Source organism: Oncorhynchus kisutch, linkage group LG23 (assembly GCF_002021735.2).
Source record: "Oncorhynchus kisutch isolate 150728-3 linkage group LG23, Okis_V2, whole genome shotgun sequence".
Lineage (NCBI taxonomy): Eukaryota > Metazoa > Chordata > Actinopteri > Salmoniformes > Salmonidae > Oncorhynchus > Oncorhynchus kisutch.
Window position 1 is genome coordinate 34,021,236 of NC_034196.2, and position 14,242 is coordinate 34,035,477.

The 14,242-nt window shown below is 43.2% G+C and overlaps 1 protein-coding gene across 1 annotated transcript in view; it reads left to right on the forward strand.

Annotated features, from left to right (window-relative positions):
• The first annotated feature begins 1,256 nt into the window (after positions 1–1,256).
• garnl3 (GTPase activating Rap/RanGAP domain like 3) overlaps positions 1,257–14,242 on the forward strand; it is a 174,666-nt gene continuing 161,680 nt past the window's right edge. Inside the window, exon 1 of the mRNA XM_031802695.1 lies at positions 1,257–1,603. Coding sequence (XP_031658555.1) covers positions 1,500–1,603 — 104 coding nt within the window. The 5' untranslated portion in view covers positions 1,257–1,499. The remainder of the gene's footprint in view (positions 1,604–14,242) is intronic.

The following is a 14,242-nucleotide window of genomic DNA, read 5'->3' on the forward strand; positions in this document are numbered from 1 at the left end:
ATTTATATATGCTCTCGGCATTGCTCAAATCCTGTGTGTGTTCCTTCAAGGAGTGCAGGTTCCTTATCCTCAAACAGAAAGAAAGTACTATAGGTTGTTAACATAAAGCCCAATGTATGGTAGAAAAGACAAGTGCTTGTGTGGGTCGCAGGCTGCAGCGTTTCAGAAGTGGAGTGGTGCATAACGTCTACCAATGACACTTGTCTTTTCTAAAATACATTGGGCTAAATGTAGTTTATTTGTGCTTACAGAATCCGTTATATTCAGAGAGATGTAGCCTACGTTGGCCAAATGTGCGATTGTCCTCCGATTAGCCCGTTTAGGTGATGTGTATGAGAACACGTTTCCCAAGGGTCTGCCTGTTTGTCAAGTGTGTCATCGGCTGCTGCCTGTCCTCAAAAGCATCCTTAACCTCATGACCTCACCACTTCAAACACCTCACAATCTGGGTTGAGTAGGCAGAGGGAAGTACAGACCAAACACACAGGACCCGTTTCAGCATTTAATACATCATAGGGCATGGTTTACAAAGTTAACCTTTCAGCAGTGGCCTTCTCACTGGCCCAGGAACATTGACAAACCATGCCATTTAAACTGAAACTAACAACCGAAGTAACAAAAAAAGGCACAGGCGGAGAGGTGGTGCAGGCCTGGAGTCCATCTTGTGTTCCCTCATACTCCCAGAACCCAACATACCTCTGGACTGCATCCCTCCGCTGGGGGGCCACACTTCATAGAGAAACACAACTTAAATACAATTCAGGTGTTCAATCAATTAGTCAATGAACTAATAACATGACTAACTTGATTACAGAGCAGTTAGTCACACCTGTGACACAAACTTGTGATCCCTCAGGCCAAACTAATTCAGTGGTTGGTACACACACCTGCTCCCATACATTCCTCTCAGCAGTGCTTGCTGCAGTTCTGTTTAAATGGGATTTGGTATGTTTAAACAGCAGATCTGTTCTACCACAGCTTCAAACGGCCCAGTCTAATGGATGCTCACCTTAATGAAGACCTTGGGGAGCAATTCATGATTTTTGCCTATTCAGAACCTTTGGTATATGAATCAACAGCCCATTTTATAGGCTCACTAGTCTAGAAACAGATGGAAGGACTCAATTTAAAACCGTTACTGTTTTCTTAGTCTGCCCGGGACTCGAATCCTGTCAGGGTTACCAATTGCGTAACGGTAACTCGCTCTGGAACCGAGAGACCAACGGTATCTAATTTCTATCTTATGGAGTTCAGGAGAGGAGGAGCAAACCACTAGCCATGCTGCACTCAAGCTTTTGGTCCCGTCTTTGTTAGCTGAGGGAAGTCTGCGCCTCACTTTCCCTTTACCAGCGGAGGCGAGTTGGGTAGTCTATTCTCTCTTTTTTGGGGGTGAGCCTTTCTTCCGCCTCTTTCCTCGCTCCTGTCGCCGTCCGACTAAGTGGAAGGAAGAAGCATATCTGTTTTTACGGAGTAAATACCTGCCTGCTCGTCCGGCACCCATGAATTCGGATATAAATGTGTACCTCGGCCGGGACAAAACGGGCATCATGCGGAAGAGAGCGCTGCTCCTTCGGAAAGGGTGCAGTTTTGAGATTAGTTCGAGGTAGGTGACGCATGGGGTGATGGGGGCTCATTCTGGGTATAAACTCGCGGCTCACCACTCCGCGCCATTCGAAACGGGTTATGATCTAACATTTGAAAAGGCACATGTTTGCTTGGGAAAAGTGACCCTTGATATATACCGACCCTATCTCTCCGTCGACTGCGGTTGTGTTGTTTTTTTTTGGCATAAGTGAACGTGCTCCTCCAGAGCTCGAGGAATGCCCAAAATAAACATGCGGGTTCACTCTGCGAACTGCGAACCCGGTCTATTACGTTAGCCTACAGTCAATTCGAACTGATCAATGTTTCATTGTAGGCTACAGTTAACTGCAGACTGTGGGATTTTGTTAAATGTCTGTTGCATTGCTGAATTTGATTTAGATGAGCATGAAACGTTACAACCGAACATGCGTTTCAATGCGTACTGTCTTTTTGGATGTTGTGTTATTTAAAATCGAGCTAATGAAATTGTCTCCACAACTGTGCGCCCATATTTTGGACCGTTACGCATGGGTGTCTGTCACTTCTGGTGGTGCAAAAATCACTATCGGTGCACTGTTATCAATTTTATATATTAGCCTACAGCAGTAATCAATGCGCTCTGTGTGTGGTTCGTCGATCTGAGAGGCGCACAGATCAGCCTATTATCAGTTCATTCGAGGTGCTCCCACGTGGAGAGGGCACGGACAAGCACAGCATGACCGGGTGAGTTGTATGCTGTGCACACCCGGAGGGACTCTCCACTCGGGAGTCCACCGCTCGTCCACGCAGGGGGTTCTTAGAGCTGCAGCTAGCCCCGGTCATAGACTGCCTGTCTCCTGTCTTGCGTATCAAAGGTACCGGGGGGCGAAGAAAATGTCAAGTGTTCTCTTCGTCTGCCAGTTTGTAGTACCAGACTGTGGGCTACATACCGTTACCCACAGTATGTAGCGCACAATATGCATATGGTACATGTATCTACACTGGACAGAAATGCACACCGTTGATCTTCAACTGTGGAATAGAGAGGAATTCTGGTCTTATTTATAGCCTAACACTCACTCACGTTCACTTATTGTCAAGTTCACTCCCCGGTCTCGTCGCTAGATGGCACCCATAACTCCCTTCCTCACTGTCAGCCATGGCACTGATTAGAAGTCTGTCAAATACATTTGATTACATGGTCATTTTATCCGTCCACCACACAGTACATAGCCTAATATAATCAGATTTTGATGGTGTACATAACTCATATGCGACTAACAGACATATTGTCAATGGTCTTTTGTGGTTTAGACTAATATTTATGCTGTCCTGGCCTCAGCAGCATGTATTGGATAGACAGACAACAGGTGTGTTAAATATCGATGTTCAGTGTCCATATCTGTGACATAAGGTCATGTTTACGTTTTATATCCTCTGCACTGTTGCCAAAACTTATTCAGATAAATATTTTAATTGCATACCTTATTTTATATGTAAATGTGTGACCTTCTGTTTTTCCCATTCTATCTATCTATCTATCTATCTATCTATCTATCTATCTATCTATCTATCTATCTATCTATCTATCTATCTATCTATCTATCTATCTATCTATCTATCTATCTATCTATCTATCTATCTATCTATCTATCTATCTATCTATCTATCTATACACATATCAATAAAAAGTTTGGACACACCTACTCATTCCAGGGTTTTTCTTTATTTTGACTGTTTTCTACATTGCAGAATAATAGTGAAGCCATCACAACTATGAAATAACACATATGGAATCATGTAGTAGCCAAAAAAGTGTTAAATAAATCAAAATATATTTCAGATTCTTCAAAGTGGCCAACCTTTGCCTTGATGACAGCTTTGCACACTCTTGGCATTCTCTCAACCAGCTTCATGAGGTAGTCACCTGGAATGCATTTAAATTAACAGGTGTGGCTTGTTAAAAGTTAATTTGTGGTATTTCTTTCCTTAATGCGTTTGAGCATACAGAACAGGTAAACAGAACAAATCCCTATTTGTAAAAAACCAAGTCCTTATTATGGAAATAACAGCTCAAATAAGCAAAGATAAACAACAGTCCATCACTACTTTAAGACATGAAGGTCAGTCAATCTGGAACATTTCAAGAACTTTGAAAGTTTCTTCACTGGCTCTCGTGAGAACCGCCACAGAAAAGGAAGACCCAGAGTTACCTCTGCTGTAGAGGATAAGTTCATTAAAGTTACCAGCCTCAGAAATTGCAGCCCAAATAAATGCCTCACAGAGTTCAAGTAACAGACACATCTCAACATCAACTGTTCAGAGGAGACTGCGTGAATCAGGCCTTCATAGTCGAATTGCTGCAAAGAAACCACTACTAAAGGACACCAATAATAAGAGACTTGCTTGGGCCGAGAAATGCAAGCAATGGACATCAGACCGGTGTGTCTTTGTGAGAAGCAGAGTAGATGAACAGATGATCTCCATGTGTGGTTCCCACCGTGAAGCATGGAGGAGGGGGTGTGGGGGTGCTTTGCTGGTGACACTGTTGATTTAATTAGAATTCAAGGCACACTTAACCAGCATGGCTACCACAGCATTCTACAGCGTTTACGCCATCCACTCTGGTTTGCGCTTAGTGGGACTATCATTTGTTTTTCAACAGGTGCCAACAAATGCTCAACATATGTGAGAAGTCCTTCAAGACTGTTGGAAAAGCATTCCTCATGAAGCTGGTTGAGAGTGCCAAGAGTGTGCAAGGCTGTCATCAAGGCAAAGGGTGGCTACTTTGAAAACTATAAAATCAAAATATATATTGATTAATTTAACCCTTAAATTTTTTATTTATTACTACATGATTCAATATGTGTTATTTCATAGTTTTTATGTCTTTAACTATTATTCTAGATTGTAAAAAATAGTTAAAATAAAATAACCCTTGAATGAGTAGGTGTGTCCAAGTGTTTGACTGGTCCTGTATATTTGTATAAACGACTTTAGTGCATTCTTGTTTTTCTCGGAGTCGTGTGTGTGTGTGTCTGTAGACATGTTCGAGGTGTCGGAGGTCTTCTGTGGGTGGGTCGCACTTTCAGAATAGAAGCATGCATAAGCAATGGTGTGTGGGCGCAATGGGCACAGCTCTCTGTGAAGCACTTACTTTCAAATTACAGCCTTCTTCGTATAAGTTGATTTATTCTCTGTACTCAGAGAGAGTGTGTGTGTACTCAGAGAGAGTGTTCATACTCTGCTCAGAACTCAGTGCTAGATTGTAGAGACCTGTGAAATAGTCCCTCTCAGACCGGAGGTAATTAAAGACGATCAGAAGAGACCCTGGGCCCCAGACTGGGGCTCTTATGTGCTGAAATATTTTGTATTTTTTTTTTCGATGTCTCACAAGAACCCTCAAGATACTTGGAGATCAACAGATTTTGTCCATGTGGAGTTTGTCTGTGTGCTCTTGAATCCACACACGCACGCATGCACCCACACACACACTTGCACACACAGCCTGCGTACACACACGCACACACACACAGACTCCAAGCCAGACAAATAGCCAGGCTAACAAGGACAGAAAGAGAGCGAGCAAGACACACTTGTGCTGAACGGCCAGCAAATACTGCATCCAAATGGGCAGATGGACCAACACTCACAAACACACACACGTGACATTCAGACAACACACAGTATAGGTTGCATGGTTGATATGAAGCTTGGCTTGCTTTATTGACAGATTATGTAACTTGGCTTGCTTTATTGACAGATTATGTAGTTTGGCTTGCTTTATTGACAGATTATGTAGCTTGGCTTGCTTTATTGACAGATTATGTAACTTGGCTTGCTTTATTGACAGATTATGTAGTTTGGCTTGCTTTATTGACAGATTATGTAACTTGGCTTGCTTTATTGACAGATTGTCATTTGGTTTGCTTTATTGACAGATTATGTAGTTTGGCTTGCTTTATTGACAGATTATGTAGCTTGGCTTGCTTTATTGACAGATTATGTAACTTGGCTTGCTTTATTGACAGATTATGTAACTTGGTTTGCTTTATTGACAGATTATGTAACTTGGCTTGCTTTATTGACAGATTATGTAGTTTGGCTTGCTTTATTGACAGATTATGTAGCTTAGCTTGCTTTATTGACAGATTATGTAACTTGGCTTGCTTTATTGACAGATTATGTAGCTTGGCTTGCTTTATTGACAGATTATGTAGTTTAGCTTGCTTTATTGACAGATTATGTAACTTGGCTTGCTTTATTGACAGATTATGTAGCTTGGCTTGCTTTATTGACAGATTATGTAACTTGGCTTGCTTTATTGACAGATTATGTAGTTTGGCTTGCTTTATTGACAGATTATGTAGCTTGGCTTGCTTTATTGACAGATTATGTAGTTTGGCTTGCTTTATTGACAGATTATGTAGCTTGGCTTGCTTTATTGACAGATTATGTAGTTTGGCTTGCTTTATTGACAGATTATGTAACTTGGCTTGCTTTATTGACAGATTATGTAGTTTGGCTTGCTTTATTGACAGATTATGTAGTTTAGCTTGCTTTATTGACAGATTATGTAACTTGGCTTGCTTTATTGACAGATTATGTAACTTGGCTTGCTTTATTGACAGATTGTCTGGTTAATTTATAGCTGATTGAAGCAAATCATATCTTGCTTCCCTCGCTGTGTTAACAGCATCCACTAACAGCTTGGCTTTACTTTTTTAAATAATTCAGATGTTGAAGCATTAAAATCCCATTAAAATCCCAGCCTTTGAGAGGAATCTACTCCAGAACTACTTCTCTTGCAGACCAGGGTTCAAACTATATTAAATCTTTCAAATACTTTCAGGGTTTACTGTACTTTAGTCTGCCTCAAGTGCCAAATGGGTGGGGTTTAAACTTTTCAGACTATTTTATTGGTTCAATTTTGCAAGGCAAGCTCAATCAAACACAGCTAACGTATTTGAAATGATTTCCAGTAGTATTTGAACCCAGGTCTGTTCCCAAGATGTCTCCCCCAGATGTTCGAGCCAGTCTAGTCTCAGCTGTCTGCTGAGAAGAGGCAGTCAGGGGCCTATTCCCCCCAGTCTGATAAAAATAACCCATGACAAAACCCTCCTGCTTCAATTCAACTACCACAGACCTACACATGGACACACTCCAGAAGCTGGGGGGGGGGGGGGGGGGGGGGGGGGGGGGGGGGACTCTCTCTGTGTGTGGGGAGGTGCTCTCTCTGTGTGTGGGGAGGGGCTCTCTCTGTGTGTGTGTGTGTGGGGGGGGGGGGCTCTCTCTCTGTGTGTGTGTGTGTGTGTGTGGGGAGGAGCTCTCTCTGTGTGTGGGGAGGGGCTTTCTCTGTGTGTGTGGGGGGAGGGGCTCTGTGTGTGTGTGTGTGTGGGGAAGGCCTCTGTGACCCCTGTGTGATATGACACTCATAGAGGGACAGCTAGACTGGACTGCTCCCCTCAGGGTGATCAGATGCCCCTGACCTCAGATTACTGACCCATCATCACAGCCCTGACACACACACACACTACGGTTAGATTAGTGTGCCAATCTGTCCCTGTAATAGCTTACTGTGTTGATGTTGACATTAATACATAATCAGACTATCAGAAGCCTGAGAGGGGAAGAGATGAGCTACATATTGATAGCCTGGGGGATGACAGACTGTTCCTGCATTAGCCACCTGCACTAAAACCAACCAGTAAAGGTCTATCCATCATGGAGTTACAAATTTGTCTGAAAAGGGATAATGAAAGGATATTACTAGCTAGGGCCAACCACCATTTCACATTTGCTTGTTGAATACTTCCATACAGCCAATAGAAAATATGTTACCACACCTCCATCAAAACTGCTATTTCCTGTGTTAGTCTATGCAGTCAGCTCAGTACCATTTTCCCATGTTATCAGCCAGTCAGTAGCACTCAGTAATAGGGCTGGGCGATATGGCAAATAAATTATCACGATATCTATATATTTTTTCATTCAAGAACGATAATTATCACGATATTAATCAAATCATGTTTAAAAGGTGCATATCTGCTTCAGACTCAAGAATGCCTGAACAAACCACTAGGCAGGTAGCCTAGTGGTTAGAGCGTTGGGCCAGTAACCGAAAGGTTGCTAGATTGAATCTCCGAGCTGACAAGGTAGAAATCTGTTGTTCTACCCCTGTACAAGACAGTTAACCCACTGTTACTCAATAGGCCATCATTGTAAGTAAGAAGTTGTTCTTAACTGACTTGTGTTGTGACGTTGTATTGGTTAATTTGGCGACTGCTGCTCATTGAATGATTAGTGGTTTATAATTGTGTGATTAAATGAATCAGGCAATTATTCACTCATTAACCTGGGACACCATGGGAAATGTGGTTTTATTGAGTTTCTATTTCCCAAATGAACTCAAAGAATATCAGAATATCGATTTTACAACAGTCGCTAATTAATCAATTTCCTCGACAGTCTCATTCTGAACGTCACATAATCCTGGAATCTGCACAAACCCGAGTCCCACCAATGAGTCCGTACCACACCAATCTTAGTTGATTATTTATTTACTAACAAGCTAAAATGATAATATAAGATACACATACACAAAAACACAGTTTAGGCTATTGATTAGAACTTAGTACAACGGGCCAACACATTATGACGCGTGTTACCCAAAATGGGGATTTAAAAGAGAGAGAAAAAGAGAAAGTACACGAGAGAAATATACATTTGGGTGCATTTGTCAGCTATGCTTATTTGAACCCTATCCTTGTCCCGAACTGCCGCTCTTATGTGTCAGAATATAATGATGTAATTACGTGTTGAAGGTCTCCGATGGGGTTTTCGGCTTCTCGGATGGCGCACTCTGATTGTCCTCACGATGTCAGTGTCCTTTGTATTAGTGTCTGTTTCCTCGCCATTGTTCTGAAAGGGGTCTTCTGAGGACAGCCAGCATGTAGCTCAGGGCTCACAGTGTAGGAATGAAAGCTGTGTAGATACAGGATTCAATGGAGTGGTGACCGGGTGGCCGGTTCTGAATTCACCCTCTTAGACGCAGTGACTCACCCGTAGCATGGATAGAAGAAGGTTCTATTGTCTTCAACCTCGGGTTACGTTTTGGGTTTGTTGACTACTCACCCGTAGCATGGATAGAAGAAGGTTCCTTTGTCTTCAACCTCGTGTTACGTTTTGGGTTTGTTGACTACTCACCCGTAGCATGGATAGAAGAGGGTTCCTTTGTCTTCAACCTCGTGTTACGTTTTGGGTTTGTTGACTACTCATCCATAGCATGGATAGAAGAGGGTTCCTTTGTCTTCAACCTCGTGTTACGTTTTGGGTTTGTTGACTACTCATCCGTAGCATGGATAGAAGAGGGTTCCTTTGTCTTCAACCTCGGGTTACGTTTTGGGTTTGTTGACTACTCATCCGTAGCATGGATAGAAGAACGTTCCTTTGTCTTCAACCTCGGGATACGTTTTGGGTTTGTTGACTACTCAGACCTTGGCTGCAGCTCGGGTCACTTAGTCTCACATGTACATTTTTAACTCACATGTCTTATACCCTCGGGTCAGAAGTGGGCGTAACCACCTTTAGGGCAATTCTCTGGGCGTACCAAGTTACGAGGCAAGGTCTGGATTTCACTCAGATCCAATTTAGACAACTAACTTCACATTTCATCTTTACCAAAACATTCTCTATGATTTGGACATTTTCCACCCAACGTACAATGTATAAACATCAAGCGTTTACTAGGACAACTCTTAAATGTACACTGTTTTCGTTATAACGTCATCCTTTAACTTGTAATAACAAAACAAAAATGACATTAATTTTCACATTCCAACTTTCGTCATTACCACCATTGTGGCTGACGAAACCCATTGTCCCAAAGTCCATTTATTGTCATTACCACCATTGTGGCTGGCGAAACCCATTGTCCCAAAGTCCATTTATTGTCATTACCACCATTGTGGCTGACGAAACCCATTGTCCCAAAGTCCATTTATTGTCATTATTACCACCATTGTGGCTGACGAAACCCATTGCCCCAAAGTCCATTTATTGTCATTATTACCACCATTGTGGCTGACGAAACCCATTGTCCCAAAGTCCATTTATTGTCATTATTACCACCATTGTGGCTGACGAAACCCATTGTCCCAAAGTCCATTTATTGTCATTACCACCATTGTGGCTGACGAAACCCATTGTCCCAAAGTCCATTTATTGTCATTACCACCATTGTGGCTGACGAAACCCATTGTCCCAAAGTCCTTTTATTGTCATTACCACCATTGTGGCTGACGAAACCCATTGTCCCGAAGTACATTTATTGCATGTTAATGTTCTGAAGCCGGTTCTCCATAGTGAGAGGACAAAGGAATTTTGTCTGCTTCCTTAGATTTACAATGGGTGTGAGTTTTTTTATGACACCTATCTTCATACCCCTTGATCTCTTCTCCTCTGGTGGTTGTGAGAGATCTCTCTGTAGGATAGTGGTCCCCGGTAACCTGAGCCAAGCAGGACAGTCATGACACTTGCCTAGTTAAATAAAGGTTACATTTTTTTTTTTTATGATGTGAGTTACACATAAAATTATACTTGAAGGAAAATTGTTCCATGTTTGCAGCCAGGGAGCACGTAACTGGGGTCAATGAAATTGAGAACCCTCTTGAAACCTTCCTTTTTGACTGTGCTAATTGGTAGCATGTCCTTAGCAATGCATATTAGCATTTGTGACGTCTTTTTGATGTTTGCTTGTATGGCATAAGCGATGTCAGTGTTGACTGCTTTGGGCAAACATCCCTAGATTGGCTGGAGCTTGAGGGGCGTTTATCAATACCGTGGCGCAATCTCAAACTTCCTGCATGTTCCAAAGAGTGATTTTGCTTCAGATGTTGAAAAAGGTCTGTCGTATTACCAGACTTCTTAGCCACCTGTCTACGGCACAATTTGCACCGAACATTGCTCTGCTCTTTGTCGGACTTCAAGAAGCCAAACCACTTCCAAATTACTGAAACAGTTTAACCCTTTTTATCAATAATTTATTCGTTGGAAGTGGCTCCTTCTCCATGGCTATCACTGCCACTGTTTTCACCTACATCACTCATTTTTCGTGGTTAATAGTGGCTACTCCATCACTCAAGGTTTTAAATGGTTTTTAGTGCATATTGTCACTTCTCCGCACGTTCCTGCTGTGTCAGAAGGGAAATGGACTGCTGTACCTAATTATTCTATGTTGACATTATCGAAAATGAATCTATACGTTTTTATATCGTTATTGAGGGAAGTAATTACCTAATTATTGATATTGATTTATTGCCCAGCCCTACTCAGTAATAAGGCTTTTTTCTGTGTGTTAGGTATGTGAGGTCAGCTTGACACACTGAGTCACACCTGGGTGAGATGATCCAATCCCCTAACACCTTGCTCTATTGATTCACATATCTGCATATTTCCTGGCACTCAGCAGACGAGAAATGTTTTAATCTTCTTATAGTGCTCTGGTAACACCAGCTGCCTAACATACCTTTCCTTAAATTATCTCCAAAATGCTTTCCTTATTGATCCCCTATGTCTCAGACTTTCACCACATCAATTTAGTGTATCCTGGGGGCACACATTAGGGCACACAATGGAAAACGTTTCAAAATGCTTTGCTACGCTAAGCGGTTGTCCAGGTAGTCCCTCCCTGTTTTAGTATGTTTTTTTCCAACTTTTGTCTGATGAACATGACACAGGTATTTCATCTTAAGAGAATCACAGTATATTCCTTGTCTGTGTATGGACGGAGTCATGCAGGAATACCATGTAATCTCTTTTCGCAATATGTGGACAGATAGAAATGATTAAGCAGTGAAAACATATTCTGTCATTTTGACCAGTACATCCTACTGAAACTCTTCTCTCTCTCTCTCTCTCTCTCTCTCTATCTCTCTCTCTCTATATCTCTCTCTCTCTCTCTCTCTCTCTCTCTCCTCCCACAATATCCTCAGAGAGAGGTTTCATTAAAGTTGATTTACTTTGAAACATTATCTATGTCTATAAATCTGTCCAGCTGCCAAACAGTGTTGTGTAACCAACCACAGTACAGTACAGGGGAATCCACTCTCACTTGTGACAGCATGTTGGGTTGAGAACGAAACAGCTTGAAAAACAGTCAGAAGACTGGATCCAGATGGGGTTGAATCATCAGAAGACTGGATCCAGATGGGGTTGAATCATCAGAAGACTGGATCCAGATGGGGTTGAATCATCAGAAGACTGGATCCAGATGGGGTTGAATCATCAGAAGACTGGATCCAGATGGGGTTGAATCATCAGAAGACTGGATCCAGATGGGGTTGAATCATCAGAAGACTGGATCCAGATGGGGTTGAATCATCAGAAGACTGGATCCAGATGGGGTTGAATCATCTGATCATCGGAATTATTGGAACATTTACTTTCCGATGTTCAAATCCCGTTCACGCGTGCTCCTGAGTAAAACATGTTAGTGAGAAAGCAATGTTATGAACTTTCCCAGTCAGAAAGATGACAGGTAGTTTCAGAGGGAGTGCACAAACGCAGTTTCCCAGACATGCTGTGACCCTGTCGGTAAGAGTGTCTCTGATTGGCTGCGCCTGTGGGGTCTTGCCTGTGTGAGCATGTCGTGACCTCCGATGGGAGGAGGTATGATGGGGTGTTGTGACAGCTCTCTGACTCGCAATCTGTCATTGTGTTTATATTGCTGCTCTAGTGGGAAACTGCATCATATAGTAGACAGACAGAGAAAGGGGAAGTGTGTGTGTGTGTGTGTGTGTGTGTGTGTGTGTGTGTGTGTGTGTGTGTGTGTGTGTGTGTGTGTGTGTGTGTGTGTGTGTGTGTGTGTGTGTGTGTGTGTGTAATGGATGGAAAGTGTTCCATATTACAGAGCAGAGCATCACTATATTTGACAGCTCTGTGTTTGTGTAAGTGGTTTGAGTTTCATGTTTGCATGATATTTGATACTGTACTGTACCTGAATTCACCCATGTGAGGGGTGTGTGTGTCTGTGTCTGCCAGTGTGTGCAAGCGTGGGTGCACAGCAGAGGAGGCTGGTGGGAGGAGCTATTGGAGGACAGGCTCATTGTAATGGCTGGAATGAAATGAATGGAACAGTATAAAACACATCAAATATATGGAAACCACATGTTTGACTCTGTTCCATTAATTCCATCCCAGCCATTACAATGAGCCTATCCTCCTATAGCTCCTCCTACCAGCATCCTCTGGTGCACGTGCATGCTTTTGTATTTGTGTGTGTTTGAGTGTGTATCTTTAGCCTTTGACTCTGACATGTTCTCTTGGCTAAATTCCCAATCTGTCCCTCATACCATCATGGCCACCTAATCATCCCCAGCTTCCAGTTGGCTCATTCATCCCCCTTCCTCTCGTTGCTGTACTTACCTGGTAAAATTAGGGCTCTAGTCAAAAGTAGTGCACTATATAGGGAATAGGTTGTAATTTGGGACAAATCAGCCCCAGAGAGGGCTCACTGAGCTCAGATAAACACGGGACCATAATCACTGCCATGTGTGTCTTCAGCAGAAACAGCCCACCAGTCAATACAGCCCGCCAGTCAATACAGCCCGCCAGTCAATACAGCCCACCAGTCAATACAGCCCGCCAGTCAATACAGCCCGCCAGTCAATACAGCCCTCCTAATTACAGACGTCTCTCTTGATTACAGCCCACCAGTCAATATAGCCCGCCAGTCAATACAGCCCACCAGTCAATACAGCCCGCCAGTCAATACAGCCCGCCAGTCAATACAGCCCGCCAGTCAATGCAGCCCACCAGTCAATACAGCCCGCCAGTCAATACAGCCCGCCAGCCAATACAGCCCGCCAGTCAATACAGCCCGCTAGTCACTACAGCCCGCCAGTCAATACAGCCCGCCAGTCAATACAGCCCGCCAGTCAATACAGCACGCCAGTCAATACAGCCCGCCAGTCAATACAGCCCGCCAGTCAATACAGCCCGCCAGTCAATACAGCCCGCCAGTCAATGCAGCCCACCAGTCAATACAGCCCGCCAGTCAATACAGCCCGCCAGTCAATACAGCCCGCCAGTCAATACAGCCCGCTAGTCAATACAGCCCGCCAGTCAATACAGCCCTCCTAATTACAGACGTCTCTCTTGATTACAGCCCTCTTGATTACAGACGTCTCTCTTGATTACAGCCCTCTTGATTACAGACGTCTCTCTTGATTACAGCCCTCTTGATTACAGACGTCTCTCTTGATTACAGCCCTCTCTTAATTACAGCCCTCTAATGATTAAAGCAGTCTCTATGTAAACATCTTGCTTATTCAAGCCCCATCTGGATCCATTTATGGCTTAAAGCCACATACCTACATATTACAGCAAATGTATGTGTGTTTGTGTGTGTGTATGCATCCGTGTGTCCGTGCCTGTGTGTGTGCATATGTGTTAATGTGTGTGTGTAGCACACACAGCTCTGGGAAGATTCGCTCTGGAAAGCGTTTTCCGTTATAGCGTACTGCTGGAAAGGGCCCAGCGTGCGTGTATGGAAGGAGTTGTACTTTCACAGGGCATTGGTTGAGACTCAGGGGGTTTGAGTACAGCCACAAGCCACATGCAAGGAGAGGAGGAACGAAGGCTGGGTGTGTTTTTGTCTTTCAACAGTTATATAAACATC